The sequence below is a fragment of the Gouania willdenowi genome, chromosome 1 (assembly GCF_900634775.1).
Source record: "Gouania willdenowi chromosome 1, fGouWil2.1, whole genome shotgun sequence".
NCBI classification, from domain to species: domain Eukaryota; kingdom Metazoa; phylum Chordata; class Actinopteri; order Blenniiformes; family Gobiesocidae; genus Gouania; species Gouania willdenowi.
The window spans coordinates 784,413-805,232 of NC_041044.1; the positions used below are offsets into that span (position 1 = coordinate 784,413).

Sequence of the window (20,820 nt, forward strand, 5' to 3'; positions counted from 1 at the left end):
AGCTGTAAACCACCCCAGTGCATGCTGAAGGTCCTGATTTGATGAAGCCAATAGAACATCATCATCTGCAAACAGCAGAGATGAGATCCTGAGGTTCACAAATCAGACTCCTCTGGTCCCTGGCTGCACCTAGAAATTCTGTCCATAAAAATAACTAAACAGAAAATCTAATTTAAAACCAAAAATCCTAAAAGCAGGTTTAAACGTAACTTTACTTTAAAAACTTCTTTTTTAAATATCTACATTTATGAATTCAAATGTTTACTGTTAACCTATATTTTCAAACCAAAACTTAAATCCTGATCCAAAATTCAACCTAAATAAAATCTAAAACAGTCAATCAATATTAAACTTTATTTAACTGTACATTTAAAAAAATTAATTTCTGACAAACAAAAAACAATAAAATCTAACATTTACTGAGAGATGTGAAGTGAAAAGTGTCATTAAGAGGAAAAGGTTTAGATTTGTTAAATCTCAGCATGTTTCAAATGTCTCCATAGAAACGACAACAAAGAGTAATAAAAATCAAGTCTTTTATTTCCTTCACCCATTGTGAAAAACCCACATCATTAAATCTCTGCCATAAGTTAGATATTTACATCATCATTCAAGGCCCTTCACATAATGCCTAACAATCATCTTTAGAAAGAAATGTATTTACATTGTACAAAGCTTTTCCTCAGGACGTTCACTAACATCTGTGTCACAAAGCACAGCAGTCGTTTCAAACATGAAATACTAACGTCATCTCTTTTTCTCAAACCATCCTTCAGTGATGGTGGAGTCACTGCAGTGTTTGGTGAGATTATTTCCTCCATGTTTGAAACTACGGGGAGAGATTTGTCTCAAAAATATTCATAATTATATCCACAATTTTCTCACATTTTTTAGATTTTCACATGTTTTTCCATTAACGTCATCAACACACAAAATAAGCTTGTGAAAAATACATGTGAAAATTGGGGATATGTTTGTGAATATATTTGAGACAAAACTCTCCCCATATAAAACGACTTTCACTGAACCATGAATTGTTTGTCACGCTGCAGTCAGTGAATCTTCTCCCACTGAATCTGAAGGAAAAATGGAGTGTTGCTACACAAAGAACAGTTATAAAATCAATGTAGTGGTTTGGAAATAACTTAGAACCCCAAAAACAAATAGAGAGAGAGAAGCAGTGCAAGCACCCCACCACCACAGAGAGACCAGACACACATTACTATGGCTCAGTGGAACCAGCAACCCTCAGGAATAGAACCAGCAACCCTCAGGAATAGAACCAGCAACCCTCAGGAGTGGAACCAGCATGTTTGTGTGAGAGTGTCCAGTTCCAGGCTAGGCTCCTCCCCTCCAGCTGCCACACCTTCCTTCCTCCACGCTTCATACAGCCACGATGTTGTTCATCTCCCATCTCTGAGAGCTTTTACTGTTGTCACATTCTGATATGAACACCTTGTGGAGCAGGTCTGAGCGGTCCAAGCACTTCCCTTTAAAAAACAGGAACAGTGTGAAGGACTACAGACGTGTGTGTGTGTGTGTGAAGGACTACAGACATGTGTGTGTGTGTGTGTAGGACTACAGACATGTGTGTGTGTGTGTGTGTGTGTGTGTGTGTGTGTGTGTGTGTGTGTGTGTGTGTAGGACTACAGACATGTGTGTGTGTGCGTAGGACTACAGACGTGTGTGTGTGTGTAGGACTACAGACGTGTGTGTGTGTGTGTGTGTAGGACTACAGACGTGTGTGTGTGTGTGTGTGTGTGTGTGTAGGACTACAGACATGTGTGTGTGTGTGTGTGTGTGTAGGACTACAGACGTGCGTGTGTGAAGGACTACAGACGTGTGCGTGTGTGTGAAGGACTACAGACGTGTGTGTGCGTGTGTGTGTGTGTGTGTGTGTGCGTAGGACTACAGACGTGTGTGTGTGTGAAGGACTACAGACATATGTGTGTGTGTGTGTAGGACTACAGACGTGTGTGTGTGTGTGTGTGTAGGACTACAGACGTGTGTGTGTGTGTGTGTAGGACTACAGACATGTGTGTGTGTGTGTGTGGGACTACAGACGTGCGTGTGTGTAGGACTACAGACGTGTGTGTGTGTGAAGGACTACAGACGTGTGTGTGTGTGTGTGAAGGACTACAGATGTGTGTGTGTGTGTGTGTGTGTGTGTGAAGGACTACAGACGTGTGTGTGTGTGTGTGAAGGACTACAGATGTGTGTGTGTGTGTGTGTGTGTGAAGGACAACAGATGTGTGTGTGTGTGAAGGACTACAGACGTGTGTGTGTGTGTGTGTGAAGGACTACAGACGTGTACGTGTGTGTGTGTGTGTGTGTGTGTGTGTGTGTGAAGGACTACAGACGTGAGTGCATTTACCTGTCGGCACGTGAGTGAAGCGATGTAGGTCCTGCAGAGAGACACTGTGTTAGTGTGTTAGTGTGATGGTGTGATAGTGTGTTAGTGATGGTGGTGGGCGGAGCCTAACCTTGAAGTACCTCCACTCTGAGTGCTGGTTCTGCTCACAGTGAGTGACTATAACAGCAGAGTTATCAGCTCCTCTGGTCACACACTGGTCGTACTGCATTAACTGGTTGGCTTCATTGATACGAAACAACTACACACCAACACACAACAATACACAACAACACAAGGGTCATTTCAACAAACATCCCACACACTTTGGTATTAAAACTTTCTAAAAATATTACCAATTGTTCAGTGATTATTCAATATTCACACTGTAAATGTTTACAGGGGTGTGTCCTTATTTATCTTCCAATATATCAGTAACTCCATCACATAGAAAGGTAAATATGTATAGTAATAAGCTCCACCTACTCTCTCAGAATATAGAAAAAGATCTGCTATACATGCTATACATGTCAGCTCCTCTAAATAGTCACAATTATAAAAACAATTTCATCAGAAAAACATTTATTTTTTTAAAACATATTTATTATGAAAACATTTCTCATGTTCTACATTTTCTACAATTCATATTTTTTATGTCACTCGTGAATAACGAATAAATAATAAATGATTATCAGACAGAGTCAAGCTACAATAACCTCATGTAAAGAATTAAAAATATTCACCAGTGGTGAAATAATGCAAAATAAAAATGAAGTCACAAAAGAAAAATAGTTTAAATCCTAATAAAGCGTAACCTTTATATTATAAATTAAAACAGATTTTTTTCTTACATTCCCACATGCAGTTATGGGCCAATGAAAATAGTAAAAAAATTTATAATGCTCATATTTCCCGGTATCATCATGTAACACCAGGAGCTCAGTCCTTTTGAAACCTTCGAGCACACGAGGCTTCTAAGGGACCGGGTACTCTGGTGGTCATCGAGGATTCATACAACCATAGTTCCAAACATAACTTTCATTCTATTTCATCCCTACTGACCGCCAGAGGCAGTGCTTCAAGCACTGGATGATGAATACCAACAAGGTCCTGAGGAGCAATGTCAGATGTCTCACTCCACTGATGATGAAGGCCAATGGACAATCCCTTCCAGCGGATGAGGCAAAGCCACATTCACCCTGTAGAACCCTGCAAAGGTGTTGGGGGATGTCCATGATGCTGCCGCACCAATCAGATTGCAGTGGAGCTAGGCAGGACTGGCAACACAAAGACTACAGCATCATACTGTGTTATATTCTTTTCTTTTTTTTAATTACAATCTTAATTAATCTGGTAGTCACCCGATTAAAAGGGTGTATGAGTTGGATCGAGCAGATATGCTACTAGTGACCCGTCCAACACAATTAACAGGCTGATGAATATCTCAGGCTTGAGGGGTAGCTGGGTCAGGTCGAGCAGACACCGCCAGTAACCCCCATATACACAAATGAAATACCCCTGCATTCAGCGATATAAGCTGGTCAGGTCAAGTGAAGACGCCACTAGTGACCCACAAATACAGATACACGGGAATGCTCGTCGCCAGTCACGTGATATAAGAGAGCCAAGTCGGACAGAAATGCCACTAGTGACCCAACATAAATACACATAGGCGACAACCCAATTAATGGCAGTACGTCCACGTGAAAACCAAAAGCCGACGTGGGTGTTTTGTACAACTGAGAAAGCAGCCGAACACGGAGGTGTCAAGAAAATGATGCTAAGCTATGCTACTAGTGTCTTCAAGCCAGCGGACCCAGAGAAGTGTCTGAGAAATAGAAGAAGTGGTGGGAATGCATATAGAAGTGTCCCAGCCACTCGTGGGCTAGTGGTCCTGTCCCAGGGGGCTGGTGCAGTCTGTCACTGAAAATCAAATGGACAGTGGGTTGTTTCTTGGGAAGCAGGGGATCCACCTTTGTCCTGCCAAAGATATCCCAAATAAACTCCACCACCTCTGGGTGGAGCCCCCGTCCCCCGGGAATGGCTTCTGACAAGACAGTAAGTCCGCAGACACGTTCTGAATTCCCTTTGTGTTCCCGTGGACCGAAGGTTCTGAAATAGAGCTTTCATTTGAACCAACTTTGCTATGAGGAAGTCCACTTTAACGGATAACCCTCCTCCAGAGTCCTCCTTCCTCTGCTTCTTCCTCAGAAGAGACGAGGTCTCCGAGGGAGAGCGTTTGTGTGTAGGTGGCTGTGCATCAGGTAGCCTAGTAGATGTAGTGCGCCAATCCGGAAGATCCTCGAATGCAGCCAGGCGATTGACTTTCACAGATTGATGCAGCATCATGCCATTAGGGCAGGTAATGCTGGTGAGAGCATCCCGCAGATGGTCCACACCAAGGCAGGAGGGGCACAATCATGGCCATCCTCCAGTTAGAGCGAGGTCAAACAGAGTCTGCGGCACAGCTGTTCCAACATGGTGCAGAAAACACCCAGATGTCAACCCTAATAAAAACTAGGGTACTGACAATTGGGCAAGCTAGAGTCTGGTCGAGCAGAAAACGCCACTTGCAAGTTTTGACAGGCTCAAGATACCAGCCGATATTTTCACAAGTAACCGTAGGCCCAGACTGGTTATGTGCCTGAGCACAGTTTGTGTATCCCGCAGAGCCTGCTCATTGGCTATTTTTTGGGGACCAGAATAGCGAGAAAAAAGCCTCCTGGATCCAGCAGAGGGTCCACGAGAACTATAATGCCCTTGTCCAGCAAAGTGTAAATCTCCCAAATCAGGGCTCTCTGCCCCGCAAAGTGGCCTTAGCTGACCGCAGCAGTGCTGAATACCTCCAAAGAAAGCATGAGAAGCATCCGGCACAGTGCGGTGATGGGTTGTCTATGAAGCCCCAACAATTGCTGTCGTGTGGATGGCCTGAGCCGTGCGTTCCAAGGCCTCGAGTGCAGCCGAGTCGAACAGCTCTCCAGGGACCACCGGGAGACTTCTCAGAAAGGGGAAACTACGCCAACCAGACTTGGCGTTGAGTCTGAACCAGTGTCGATACCAACTGCCCCAATTCTGTAGATTGGAGGGTGAAGCCTGCATTGATGCTACAATCCCTGTGTAGACTGATCCAAAGATACAGCCTCAATTGAAGCAGTCAGTCCATACAACAGATGTGACAGGGAGTTCCTGATGCGACTCATGCAAGCTCCCATGGCAACTTCTTGCAATAAACTTATTTGTGATACGCCACTGCAGTCGAGGGCAACGTGCGTTGGTCCACAGCGTCTCCTCTGGCCGCACTACCAGTGAAGAGATAGCCAGTTCCACCACCGACATACGCCCCAGACCAACCTAACTGAGTCCTGCAATGCAGCCAGGGCCTTTCTGTCGGAAGCAAGCCTCGAAAAACGCCTTTGTGTCTGTCCAACAGTCAAGCTCTTTTATATACTCCTCTGAGGGAGGGACCAAAGGGAATACGCAGAAGACTGCCGTCGAAAGAAGGCAGTAGAGGGGGTCGCTCCTGCCCGTTGCACATCCAATTCCAGGCATGCAGGGCCATACATATTGCCGGATGAGAGCCTTCAATTTGGCCCTTTCGTTACCCAACATGTCCACCTTGGTAGGCAGTTTCTCAGGTCCACTCTTCCTGGTTCTCTTATATGGCCCGCCGTCCTTTTGTTAGCGGGGCCCTTACAAGGGTCAGGTCGAGTGGAGACGCCACTGGTGACCCTGTGATTTAAACAATTGCCACTCAATAGATTAGTGCCAGCAGCAGGGTCCAGTAGGACATAGACGTCACCAGCCACACTGTAAGGCATCCATGCCAAGTGTAGCAGCAGGGTCAGGTCGAGCGGAAACGCCACTAGTGAGCCAGTCAAAGCACGTACACTACCCCAATCAGTTAAGCTGCAGGCCAGGTCGTGCAGAGATGCCATCAGTGGCCTTATAGTAATAACCAACTCAGGAATAAGTTGAACACAGCCTAATCACGGCTGGCAAACACGCCGAAGCGGCTAATATAGCTGAAAACTTTGGCTGGTAAATACATGCCAAAGCAACTAATACAGCTGAAATGAGCCTAGCACAGCTAGAGAACACACGCTGAAGCGGCGATATCAGTGAAATGAGCCGAGCATTCAGCTTTGGCAAATCGAACAAAATATAGCGTGTGCAGCCCTTCGGAGGGCGAAAAACTCACAGCACCGACTGCAAGCACTGACAGGGCTACTCGCAACAAGCACGGTACCAAAACCAATCAGTTTTGTCAACAAGGTTTGCTTACCCAACCTCACACCCAACCTGCGTGTGAGAAGGTGAAAAGGGACTGAGCGCCCAGTGTCACGAGATGATATAGACTCACGTGACTCATCAGCAGGTGACATTGTTGTTATTAAAATTAAAATTCTCGACCTGCACATGCGCAAGGATGTCATCCAATGCTTGAAGTACCACCTCTAGCGGTCAGTAGGAATGAAATAGAACACTCAATGTAATTATGACGTCCACATTAAATAAAGGGAATAATACTCACTTTGTGACTATTTAGAGGAGCTGACATGTCCACTAGATAGGATGTATAGCAGATTTCTTTCTATATTCTGAGAGAGTAGGTGGAGCTTATTACTATACCATATTTACCTTTCTATGTGATGGAGTTCCTGACATATTGGAAGCTCAGGCCCCCCAACACCCCATCCCCCCACCCTTCTCTGACCTGATTGCCTCCCATTCTGTGACAGGGACCTATTTCCACATTCCCTCCGTTTGTGTGTCCCATGCTGTCGATGCAGTAACTCGTTTCAAAGCCTCGGATCTGCACAGGACAGAAAGATGATGACATAAGCCACGCAGTCTGTACACTACAGTGTGTGTGTGTTTACCTCGCCCCACTCCACGTTCTTGGAAGGAAGAGGGTAGTGCTGTGGGATGTCGTAGGCGATTTCTTCCATGAACCATTTAAAGCTCTTGCATCGATGTTCTTCTCTGGAAACCAGATCAAGTTTAGTTAAAGAATCAAGGCTCTGACTTATTGTTCAGCACATCATAAATACACTGAAGACCAACACACGACTTACTGTATAATAGTGATGATTTTAAATCAGTTACTATCACAGAGCCACTGCTTCAGCTTCACGTGACTGTAACCATCAGATCTTCATCATCAAACACAAACTGTTCCATATCACAAAATTTGACATTTACCAAGTTTTCTTTATTTATTATTTTCATTAAAAAGCATACAAAAAAATTTGGTGTGCACTAGGGAGGGCAATATTGACAAAAAAAAAAATTATCCTGATAATTTCTGGTATTTATCACGATAACAATAAAAAAATCAAGATAAATAAAAAAAATTAAAAAATTCACAACTTAGTTTAAACAGATTCCTTATAAACACAAATAAATGTAAATACATCAACAATAGACATTTAAAAAGGCTACAATAACTGCTGACTCAGAGTTCATGAGCTGATATTTTATAGAATATATTAGTGCATGTGGGTCACTCTATTAGTGTTATTGTATGTTATTTATTTCCTCACTTGAAATAAAATTATTTAAAAAAACACACATAAAAAGGACAAATAATTCTATTAGTGTTTTTACTGCTGATGAATCTTGTTTATTTCATATGTTACGGCAGAATTTACGGTTGACCTCATTTGAGACATGATTCATTGCTCTGGTTGAATGATGGAATCCAGGAGAAGCATTGATGATTTTATATAAAAAAATGTTTATTCTAAACTAAGAAAAAAGGTACAAAATGGAACAAAGTGAAACAAAATTAGCGTCCGTCCAGGCGGACGTCCGAAGGAAGTGCCGCGCCCCGCTTCAACAGTTTCAAAGCTTAAGCTTTTTATACAGATAAGAAAAGGTCCCAACAGTGAGAGACAAAAGGGAGGGAGTCAGATGCCCATAGTGGCAATGTTGGAGGATGATGAAGATGTTATGAGAAGGTTTGGCTCCAGTCTTTATCTGTCTTGATAAGTGTGTACGTCAGTGTATGTCTGCATGTGAGCAGAGATTCTGGCCTTGGCAGAGACTGTGCTGCACTGAGAATAATACGATCTGTACTGTTTAATCATGATTCAGCAAAAGTGTAAAGATTAATGGAGTCGTCATGTATTAAAACATGACAAATTGTACACATGAACATACATTTGAGGATATGATGATGAATATAAAATTTGCCATGACATTCCCCACTTTTGGTCGCCTCAACGACCAAATCAAGAAACAAAATTATTATATTCGTTATTGTCATACATTGGATATATTCTTCTTTTGTGAGGCACAGATATATCAAGAAAAATGTGGAAATAAACTTCTTCATCATTATTATTAATGGCATGAATCATCAAAAATCATCCTTTATTGCATCTAGATAAGCAAAAATCATCAATGCTTCTCCTGGATTCCATCATTCAACCAGAGCAATGAATCATGTCTCAAATGAGGTCAACCGTAAATTCTGCCGTAACACATATCTGATAATGAGTTACATAAAGTTATGATTTGCTATAATTAAACCAGATCAAACTGATGATGTAATCATTCAGTATATTTATGTGTAATAATCTCAATAGTTACATTATTCTAATGGGACCAGCTTTGTCTGTGAACATGTGAAATATCATTAAAAAATAGTGAATAGTGACATCATTATTTATGTTAACATTTATTTCACACAACGTGTGACATGTTTAGTTTTTATTCTTCCATAAAGTGTTAAATCTGACCATAAACTAATCTATGGTTCTCTATGGTTTTATGACAGTAAGACGTGTTCTTTTTATTTGGTCTATTCCTTATATGGAGTGGTTAGCATTAGCTCTTAGCCCAGTCTGTGTGTTAGCTTAGCATAATTAGCTTTAGTTGAGTTTCCAGTTCATAATGGTTGTTACAGGTTCATCTCTGTCCCTGTGTTTGTAGAACTTTAGGTGGATCTGATGGAGGAACTAGGATTGGTTCACTTTGTTGATGTTTATCTGGTTTTAACCAAGTAGTGGTTTATGATGTATCGTAGCATAGTAGCTTCAGGTAGCCATGACGAACACCTCACACACACACAGATGGCGGTGTGTGCAGGGGGCGGTGGCAGTGCACACCATAGACGCTCCGTAAACAGTGTTCTGCTCCAGAGAATAAGTTGTTGACAACAAACATGTTTTTTTGGGGACATTCTTGGCTAAATTGAGGGACAAATGGCCGTGGCCCTCGCTAATTTACGACATGGGTATTTATTGTTAATATCGTGGGATGACATATTCTTACCGGTGAGAATGTTTTTGACGATAAATCATGAACGATAAATTATCGCACATTCCTAGTGTGCACACACATTTGCTGTTTTCCTCTGGGCTAAGCCCCGGATGTTTCAGGAACCTAGAAACGCCCCTGGTTGGAATCATACACGCTGTGGACCAATGAGACACGACAACAAAAAACATGTTTATGTTGATCAGATGTTGTTGCAGTTTGTTCTGATTTGTGTTGTTTATATTACTGGGTCTTGCTCAGCACCACGTGTGCACAGTGTACGTACACAGACACACGCGCACCGCACACACCAGGGTTCTCTCCAGTGCTGTTGAGTGTAGGGGCCCCCAACGTTGTAATTTTGCTCCTCTACGGAGCGATGTTGCACCCTACATTTAGTTTTCAGCAACGTAAGGGGATTTTATGTTGGTTTTTTTCCTTTTTTAATCGATACCGTTGTAATAATAGTTGCACACATGGACATTAAAAGGAACTCCCAGGTGTTCACGGGTTGTTTTAACTCTTTTTAATCTGAATAACCAAAAAACACAATCATCTGCCGCACCATCCCGATGCTGCCTGTGTGCATCCTCTACTTACATAACCATAATAACCATCTACGTATGTAAGCTATGAGGAGTGTGGACAGTCCGGACTCCGCTCTGTGCCGAGGCTCAAACATACCATTGCCTGGAAGTGCCCAGCAACGAAGGCACGGCCCCGCTCTTAACTCACCGCTTACCGGGGCCGTGGACACGGTTACCTCACTGAGCCCTCTCCGCTCTGCGGCAGGGGTAGAGCCACTGGACACGAACTGTCCAAACAAAGAGACCTGTTTACGACAGTGGCGATGTCGGCCACCCACCCCGACCCGTCTATATACAAAGCTGATATTATAGGTTTTATATGTTTTTAAAGCTGCTTTGATTGTGCACAGCTACATGTCTAGTTTCTTGTGTGATTTATGTTACTCATTTAAGTTTTGTTTGGAAGTCTTTATTTTTACTGAAGGAGCTTTTATGTTTTAATTTTAATTTTATGATTTAATATAGAGATAATAGTGATACTTTTTTTTGGTTACTTTAATGAATGGATACAGACACACATACATTGTTTAAAAGTATGAAATAGCCACAAAGTGAAGAAAAAAGATGCATCAAAAAAAAATCGTTAATATCGTATTAATCATTGATTAATCAAATCGTAGCACACTGAATTGAAATTGAATCGTGAGGTTCCTTAGATGACACACCCCTAAAAGTAAGACAGTGACAAAGACTAAAAAACAGCTTTACTTCACTAAGTTTGACTCTCAAAGAGTTCTACATGTTCCACACCAGCGGTGCTCGCTCGCTTGCGCTCCACGCCCCCTATGCTGTGAAGAATTCCTGGTGAGAATCCTGCACAGTTATTAGAACGACTGACTGATGTTAATTAAATGAATCCTTGTGTCTAAACTGGTGTAGATGTAGGATATAGGACATCCTCAGGTATCAGAGAGGAAAACATCAGTCATTGGTCAGACCAAACACACTCAGATGAAATGGCCACAGGCTTCAAAATAAAAGTCATCAGACTAAACAGCCTAAAATAAAACTGCCTTACGCCCTAAAACACCACCTGACGTTTTATTTTGACGAAACAGGAAATACACATGATGTCATCAATATGTGCTGCTTCTGATACGAGAGTAAAGTTGAAAGCTGTTTTTAGTTATTATTTAATTTTATAATTTGACAGAGACAATGCAATACAACTTAAATACAAAACAAGTTTGCAGCTGATGTGATGCACAGTGTGTGTAGCTAATGTAGCTAATGCTAGTTTATAACTCCTGTCCCTGGTTGGACGGACGGACGTTTCTTTCTAATTTTCACAGGTTAAGATATATCAACGTTTCATTTAACTTAAAGGAGGTTTTGCTGAGTCATGAGTGTGTTTGGTCTGACCAATGTACCTGAGGAAGTCCTACATCTACACCAGACGGCAGGGCTGCTTTAACACAGAGGTAAAATGTGGGAATGGGAAATGTATCGGTAGATCTATAATAGATCTATAAATATGATAACACTCAGTTACCTGAAGCGTTTCAGATCACTGATGTCACCGTAGGCTAAGGTGAGCGTTTCAGGGCGGCTGGCGTAGAAATAGTCCTTATAGTCGTCCCACCACACCTCCACCACACGTACATAGTTCTGAAAAAACAACATTCATGAGAATATTATCTTAATGTGCACTTACACAGTGTGTGGTACTTAGTCAACGTCCTTACTGTAGTCGTTATGCATTTGTTACCAAAGGTGTTTATTTTTACTCCTCACTATTAACTATAACTACATGATATTTACAAAACCTCGGTTCTATGAGTAATATGAGTGAGATGTCTCACTATGGGATATACGTCTCTGCGTCATCCCCAGAAGTCTTTTCTCATTCTGCCAATCTGATTGGCTGATGAAAGATGTATTCATCCACCGCAGGTAGTCCCTCCCACTATAAGTAGGGCGGGACCAAGAAGGGTTGTCTTTGTCAGACATCGCACTCATATTACTCATAAAAGCAGGGTTATGTAAATAACCTATAGTTCTATTTCATAACATTTGTCTCACTATGGGATGTGGTAGCTCCCGTATTGCGGACGAGCTCATCACGCCACACCATCCTGCAGGCCAAGCCCTCTACTGATCAGGACAGAAGAACCGCCTGTGCCACACATGGAACGGGCACATCCAACCAGTAAAACCGGACAAAAGTGAGGGGCGAGGACCAACTCACCGCCACACAAACATCCTAAACAGACACTGCCCTGAACAAGGCCCAGGAGGTGGATAAGTCGAATGAGCATGCAAGCCCACCGGTGGCTGCAGACCCTGACTCGAATAACCCAAGGAATTACCACCACCACCCAATGAGACAGGCGTTGCTTAGTAACAGGCTTCCCTTTATGGGGCGGGGCCCAGCAGACAAAGAGCTGATCACTCCTCCTGAAGCTCCCTGTCATATCCACATACGCACACACAGCGTGTATAGGACACAACAGATGAAGCCTCTGCTCATCCTTCAGCACCATTCTAGGGCTGCCAGGAAAGAACTGAGCACATGACGGAAGCACTGACACGTTTGGCCACAGCCAGCAGCAACACCAACAACACCTTCAGCGACACAAGTTTTATAAACATTATAAACGCTGATATTATAACCACGTGTTTATAACTTACGATATCACCTTGGCTATACGTGACATGTTTGTGTGTAATTCATTTTCCCACTGAGTTTTTTTAGTTTTACCTCAAAGGTTGGTCCAAGGACAGGGGACGACATTTATTATCAATTAGCTTAAGTCCAGCAAACATTTCTAAATGTTAAACATCTTCTAATTAAAAGAATACTGTTAGATATAAACTTTATAAATCTATGCTTTGATCTATATAATTACTGTATGTTTTTATCTTTGATGAGCTCATGTTTGACCCTAACAATCATAAAAGTCTTAGTATATAATAAAAGAAAACACATGTGCAGCCATAAGAGGATAAACAATAGATAACAACATGGAATAAAAATGCTCAGAAAACTAGGTTCGAGGCCCAGGAGTGAGTCGACCCTGAGGTCCACAGCTGTGTGTTAGATGAGTGTCTGTTAGATTCTATTGACTTGATATTGTTATTGATTCATTCATGTTCATCTGTAATAATTGATTGATTGATTCATCAAAACCTCTGATTATATCTGTGTGTATGTAATCTCAGAACTCTAACATGTCTCATAGAATTAACCCAGATAAATCACACACTATTTTTCTTTGCACCAACAAATATACCATACTCATTTGGCCATAGTTCACAACTCTACTTTAGCTCCTCCCACTATATGAACACATACTTCTGACGGGCACTGTACTAGTTAGTGGTAATGCATGGAGGCTTCTGACTGCTGATATATTTATATTATACTGTACACTGTTGACACGCTGTTTTTAATTTTTATTCACATACCACATATGACAATTTGTGTACCCCACTTTAAGAACCTATATACTAGACGTTACTCTCAATAACTAATGACTCTAGGTACAGACTATCTAAAACAGAGATGGGCAAAGAGCGGGACCACCAAAATGTGATTGTCTGATCCGAGGGTCACATGATCCACATAAATGTGAGCATTTAGAAAAAAGACCAATCTGAGCATTAATACAGGAAAGAACAGTCTTTTGTCTTTGTAGTCCTTTAGTGTGGGTTTTGTGACTTTTTAAATTCATTTTGTCTATTTTCTTGTCAATATGGTGAATTTTTGTTGCCTTTTTGTGATATATCTTGTGTGTTATTGTTTTTTCTGACATTTTGTACAATTTCATTGGCAATTTGAGTGTCTCTGAAGTCCTTTTGTACATGTTGTTAATGTAGACATTTTGTGTTTAAGTGGTTGTTTAGTGTGTGTTATTAAATTGTGTACTTTTGTACACATATCCTGTGTTTCTGAAGTTTTGTGTATTATGTTGGGCTTCATGAATTACAATTTGTCCCCAGGCCGCCAGTTGCCTCTGTCTGATTTAAACATTATTAAACTTTGTTAACCTCTAACATGTCAGTATGAGTGAACATGTTCAGGTACCTTAAGAGTGGGAGATGATCCAACATGTGCAGGTGGAGGGTTGCCTTGCCATCCATGAAGTCTGTATATGTGTCCTACACGAGAACAAGGAACAAAGAGCAGCTGGCCCCCGCACTGCCAGATCTAAAGGATCAAACAGAAAGTTCAGCTCTGTGTGTGTGTGTGTGTGTGTGTGTGTGTGTGTGTGTGTGTAGGACTCGTCTGATCTACCTTGTAGGATATTTCAAAGTTCTCCCCTCCCCATATCTGCAGTCCAGGGTCGTACAGGCCCAGCTCAAAGAAGAACTCTCTCTCTATGGCAAAGAGACCCCCAGCCATAGCTGGAGACCTGAAGGGGAGGGGCATAGCTTTAAAAACAAAGACTCACTCACACAGACCTGCTCATATGTCACTACATCTAAGGCTTAAAACTTCAGTAAAAACTGTACACAAGACATGATTAAACTTTGTGTGAGAGAACCCACATGCAGCATCAGTTCAAGCCTCATCACACCACACACATCATCATCATCCATCATTCACATTAAAAGCAGGGATTAAATCATGTTTTAACAGCAGGAAAGTAGCGCAGGGACCGAGTGAGAGCAGACCAACATAGAATGAGGAGAAAGATGAAGGTGATGGAGTCCAGAACCCAAACGCTCAGTATCCCAGGGTCTTAAAGAGATCCTCCACTGTTTTTTTTTTCCAAGTAAGGCCTAAAATCTTCTAAATGTCCTTATTAATAGATCTATGTCTAACAAACAGAGTATTATGTACAATATTCAACTTTTATAATTGTGACTACTTTATAGTTTTAGAGCCTGTGTTCCTCCATCTTGAAATCATGTGATTGATGTTGTCCCACAGCCCCAATGCCTGTAGATCATTTAGTAATTTTTTTAGATCATTTAGTAGCTTTTTCAGTCAAAATAACAACTTGTGCTGCTTTTAGTTGCTCTAAATAATCAGAAAAAGTTAATAAGCTTTTCTCTTCTGCTTCTCAACGAAGGCAGTCGCACTCTGTTTCTCCCTCCTTTCCACTCTTATCTCTCCCTGCTGCTGCTTTGTCTGGTCCTGTGAGCCTAACAAGAGCCTCTCTCTGTAACTCATCCAAAACTGGAATAATGGAATTAATAAGTTGGTGTCTCAGTGCTATCGATCAGATTTTTTCAACAAAAAGAACCGGGGGTGGTTGCGGCTGGATACGCACTTGACCCTTGGAATAAGTGGCGAGTCGTGTGTCTGTCCATCCTTTCCGTGGAAGACGTGGAGGACATCTACATGATTGGAATAATGATAGTAGGCATGCTGCTGATCGGAGCTGGTTGTTTCCTAATCTATGGAAAAGTCCGTACTACGCTGGCGACTGTTTTGGAAAAGCTTCCAGTGATTTCTGAAGGATGTAGCAGGGCTCTGAACACTCAGACTCATGTGTTGATCAATATCAAAAGCAAGAGCTGCTTAAGGATCGTCTACGCGTTATGATAACAACTGGGAGAAGTTGGAGACCCAGCTTGGAAGTAGTAGTTAGGTCACTCATTGGATTACAGCAGAGACCCAGGACAGAAGGCTATTGAAATTAACATTGCCTGTATCAAATCACATCGTTTATCTCCCTTTCGGCTCCCCAGCTAGCCAAGGCTAAAGCTAAGGTTGTCTCATCTCTTATCACCAGGAAGTTTCTGCAGACGGCGGCTCTTGTATGTATGTGTATTCTTTCGTTGCAACTACCAAGTCATATTCCTCGTATTGTTCGAAACTGTACCTGGCCAATAAAGCTGATTCTGATTCTGAAGACATCGATGTAAATTTTTTGTTTACTGAAAGAGGATAAAAACAGTTGTGACCTCAACAATTATCTGTCACCATAAGCGGCAGCAGTTCCATTTCTAAGATTTGGTAGTAGAAAATGAAGCAGAGAAAAAGAGCTCTCCTAAGGGATCTTTACCCTCCCTTAAACAGTGCACTGACACACTCTGGTGGCTGAAGTTAGCGAGTAAATCACAGACCGTTGAGAGACACAAACCCTGAGGATAGAAGGACTTTTGGGTCAAATTTCCATTGACTTTTCCTAATTATTTAGAGCAACCAAAAGCAATTGTTATTGTGACTGAAAAAGTTACTAAATGATCTATAAATCAGGCTGAATGTTTCACTCCAATAGAAAACAATGGATGTTTACAGGCAGTGGGGCCAGGTGACATCATCAATCACATGATTTCAAGATGGAGGAACACAGGCTCTAAAACTGTAAAGTAGTTCCATTTTTTAAAAATTAGTAAAATGAATATGGTGCATAATAATGTGGTTTTTTTTTTTTAAACATAGATCTACTAATATGGACATTTAGAAGGTTTTAGGACACATTAGTAGAAGCAGTGGAGGATTCCTTTAAAACAGTGTTGGAATGTTCCGTGTACAGACGGAGGAAACCAAAGACTACGTGAGCTCCCGACAGTGGACACAGAGACATCAAAGGACAGGCATCAAAGGACTCTGCATCACTAGGAGCTAGTCTGAGTGGAGTTAGTTACAGTGTGTTTCCATGTCACACAGCCTGAACTCCGTCTGTCATGGTGTACCTATAGGGCTCAGTCACTGTATTTCTGCGTTTTTTTTCTCTCTCTCCCAGAGGAACTCTTTTCCAGAGCATGCTCCAGTCCCAGGCTCCTCTAGCGAAGCCGTCACTGTCTCCTCCACCCTGGGCCTCCATGGTGTACGTCTGACCTTTGATGGAGTCGATCAGAGGTACCGTACACACAGTTCTGACATGGGCAGGTGTTGGACCATGCACACAGGACACAGGGACACATGGGGACCAGGAGGTGTGGGGAGGAGTGAGCAGGGCAGCAGTGTCAGGAGAGGAAGAGACAATGCAGGACAGGACAGGTGGGACAAGTGGGACACACACACGCACACACACACACACACACACACAAGAAAAAAAAAAGCACAAAGAGTGATGAGTGTTAGCATGCTGAGGCTATGGTGTACCGGTAAGGCTGCGTGGTATGTTCCCTCCTGGCCTTCTCTCTCTGGCTAAGTGGGACCCTCTTCCAGAGCAGGCTCCAGTCCCATGCCCCTCTAGCAAAGCCGTCCTCGTCTCCGCCCTGCTGGGGCTCCACAGTGTACTCATTACCATCTATATAGTCTATCAGAGGAACCGTACACGCTGTCCTACGTTCACACATGGAGACAAGACGGGGACGCAGTACAAATCATACCAAGGCCCTGTTTACACAACGTTTTGCTTTCATTTCCATTTTTGTTTCCAAAATTTTCCACATTCACACGGCAACGTTTTCTAAACAATCTCTGTTTACATGAGACTCCTGGAAACTTAAAAAACAATGTAGTAAACATGCCAGGCCAATAGATGGAGGTGTGGTTTATCAATAAACCAAAATAAGCAAACACATGTAAGAGTCTTTGTGTTCATCACTCTTTGGATTGAATCTGAATTTCTCTATCAAAGTGTTGATTTACTACATCATCACTTGGATCATGGACACTGCACGGTGAAGGTGATAAAGCGGCGTATCTGCAGATAGCGGTAAAAGTGTGTACCAGGTATATTAAAGTGGTCAGTTAACTGTGAGAATGAAACAAAAGTTCCATCTATAAAGAGGTCTTTTAAAGTCTGTAAACCTTTACTGCGCCAAGTCTCAAAAGCCGAACCAGTCATGGAGGGTGGAAACATGTGATCTGATAACAAAGGTGCTTTCCTTGATATTCCATGCAGACCAAATTTCTTCCTACATTGTAGCCAAATTCTGAGGGAGTTAGTCACAAAGCAGAGGGTTGAATTTCTAAAGTGCTGAGCTCAGCAGAGCAGGTAAAGATGTTTTCCCACAGTTAGATGCTTCGATGTGCACCCAAAAAAGAGTTTTAAAAGTTGAATCACTATCCCAGTAAAGCATGTTGCGTATATTGGCTGCCCAATAGTAAAGTTGAAAATTTGGTAAAGCAAGTACACCTAGTAATCTAGGCCTTTGCATAAAAGTTTTGCGTATACGTGTGTATAATTAATTTAAAAACTTTTTAGGTAAATAGAGTGGAATACACTGGAATAAGTATAAGTACTTTAGTAATATGTTCATTTTTACAGAATTGACTCAGCCAATCAGTGATAATGAAAAATTATTCCATCGCTCTGAATCAGTTTTTGTTCTATCAGAAAGTGGTACAATGTATTTTTCATAAAGTAATTTATAAGAGCAGGTTACACTGACTCCCAAGTAAGTTATATAGTCTGATTTAACTTTAAAGTGGAAATTATCAAATGAAATATGTTTTGCCTCTGAATTAGTTTTGAGTAACTCACTTTTGTGTATATTTAACTTATATTCTGATATTCTGCCAAAGTTGTCAAAAACAGTAAAAGCATGAGGAAGAGAGTCAAGAGGATCAAATTTATTAAGAATATAAAACAAATAGTCCCACTCCACTCTGTCAAAGGCCTTCTCAGCGTCAGGTGATAAGGCTATTTCTGGAGTTGATGTTGAAGACGTGCTATACATGTTGAAAAAACAACGCAAGTTGAACAAGCCATGCCTACCTCTAATAAATCCAGTTTGATCCTGTGCTATCAAAGGAGGTACTGTAAATGCTGCTCAATCAAATAGCCAGAGTTTGGGTTAATATTTTAAAGTCAACATTCAACAACGATATTGGACGATAGGTGGAGCAATCGAATGGATCTTTGTTCGGTTTGGTGGTAGTGACACAGTTGCATGTCGTAACGTCGTTGGCAGGCATTTTGCATTCAGAGATAATAAAGGAGCAAGGCTTTCTTTGGACATTTTTAAAAATTCAGTGGGAAAGCCATCAGGCCCCGCCCCGGTGACTTCCCCCCTGCATTGAGCTAATTGCCATTTTAACTTCTTCAATAGAGATACACGGGTCCAACGTATCTTTAAATGTAGGACTTAAGGTTGGGACAACCAATTTATCAAAAAAGTTATTAAACAACTCAGGTGAATGCAAGGATTCAGATTGATAAAGCTAAAAAAAACTGAAAGCTGTCATTTATTTTTTGAGCGTTATTGGTAATTTGCCCATCCTCGGTTGTATATTCAGATATATTGAATTCAGTTTGCAACTATAGTACTATAAGTCACATCTGAGGTGATATTTTTGTCCAGAAATAGCTCAATTTGTTAGGAGATCATGTAATCTGTAAATGAATCGTCAGATAATAGTAGAGGGTTAAGTTTCCAGACATATGCATGTGATTGTTCTGGAGTTTTGAATTCTAAAATAAGTGGACTGTGATCTGATATAACTATGCTGTTACAATTACATGTTTTTACCTGATGGAGAATTTTTCTATCACCAAAAAAATATCTATACGTGAATATGTTTGATGCACGTTGAAAAAAAAAAAGCTGTAGAGGCTAAATCACCATAGTTACAGGTTAGATGTAGAGGCTAAATCACCATAGTTACAGGTTAGCTGTAGAGGCTAAATCACCATAGTTACAGGTTAGCTGTAGAGGCTAAATCACCATAGTTACAGGTTAGATGTAGAGGCTAAATCACCATAGTTACAGGTTAGCTGTAGAGGCTAAATCACCATAGTTACAGGTTAGATGTAGAGGCTAAATCACCATAGTTACAGGTTAGCTGTAGAGGCTAAATCACCATAGTTACAGGTTAGATGTAGAGGCTAAATCACCATAGTTACAGGTTAGCTGTAGAGGCTAAATCACCATAGTTACAGGTTAGCTGTAGAGGCTAAATCACCATAGTTACAGGTTAGCTGTAGAGGCTAAATCACCATAGTTACAGGTTAGATGTAGAGGCTAAATCACCATAGTTACAGGTTAGCTGTAGAGGCTAAATCACCATAGTTACAGGTTAGATGTAGAGGCTAAATCACCATAGTTACAGGTTAGCTGTAGAGGCTAAATCACCATAGTTACAGGTTAGCTGTAGAGGCTAAATCACCATAGTTACAGGTTAGATGTAGAGGCTAAATCACCATAGTTGCAGGTTAGCTGTAGAGGCTAAATCACCATAGTTACAGGTTAGCTGTAGAGGCTAAATCACCATAGTTACAGGTTAGCTGTAGAGGCTAAATCACCATAGTTACAGGTTAGCTGTAGAGGCTAAATCACCATAGTTACAGGTTAGCTGTAGAGGCTAAATCACCATAGTTACAGGTTAGATGTAGAGGCTAAATCACCATAGTTACAGGTTAGCTGTAGAGGCTAAATCACCATAGTTACAGGTTAGCTGTAGAGGCTAAATCACCATAGTTACAGGTTAGCTGTAGAGGCTAAATCACCATAGTTACAGGTTAGATGTAGAGGCTAAATCACCATAGTTACAGGTTAGCTGTAGAGGCTAAATCACCATAGTTACAGGTTAGCTGTAGAGGCTAAATCACCATGGCTACAGGTTAGCTGTAGAGGCTAAATCACCATGGTTACAGGTTAAATGTAGAGGCTAAATCACCATAGTTACAGGTTAGCTGTAGAGGCTAAATCACCATAGTTACAGGTTAGATGTAGAGGCTAAATCACCATAGTTACAGGTTAGCTGTAGAGGTTAAATCACCATGGTTACAGGTTAGCTGTAGAGGCTAAATCACCATAGTTACAGGTTAG

The 20,820-nt window shown here is 41.5% G+C and overlaps 1 protein-coding gene across 2 annotated transcripts in view; it reads right to left on the bottom strand.

Annotated features, from left to right (window-relative positions):
* Positions 1-519: 519 nt before the first annotated feature.
* The window catches only part of galnt7 (UDP-N-acetyl-alpha-D-galactosamine: polypeptide N-acetylgalactosaminyltransferase 7), a 37,876-nt gene continuing 17,575 nt past the window's right edge, over positions 520-20,820 (bottom strand). Inside the window, exons 7-15 of one of the 2 annotated variants that reach the window (XM_028444709.1) lie at positions 16,792-16,974; positions 14,438-14,555; positions 14,228-14,350; positions 11,693-11,808; positions 7,231-7,333; positions 7,065-7,163; positions 2,484-2,612; positions 2,375-2,405; positions 520-1,490 (exon numbers count right to left, since the gene is read on the bottom strand). In XM_028444709.1, the coding sequence (XP_028300510.1) occupies positions 1,384-1,490; positions 2,375-2,405; positions 2,484-2,612; positions 7,065-7,163; positions 7,231-7,333; positions 11,693-11,808; positions 14,228-14,350; positions 14,438-14,555; positions 16,792-16,974 (1,009 nt within the window). In that variant the 3' untranslated portion in view covers positions 520-1,383. Of the gene's footprint in view, positions 1,491-2,374; positions 2,406-2,483; positions 2,613-7,064; positions 7,164-7,230; positions 7,334-11,692; positions 11,809-14,227; positions 14,351-14,437; positions 14,556-16,791; positions 16,975-17,203; positions 17,387-20,820 lie in introns of both variants that reach the window. The other variant, XM_028444699.1, reaches the window with a different exon arrangement.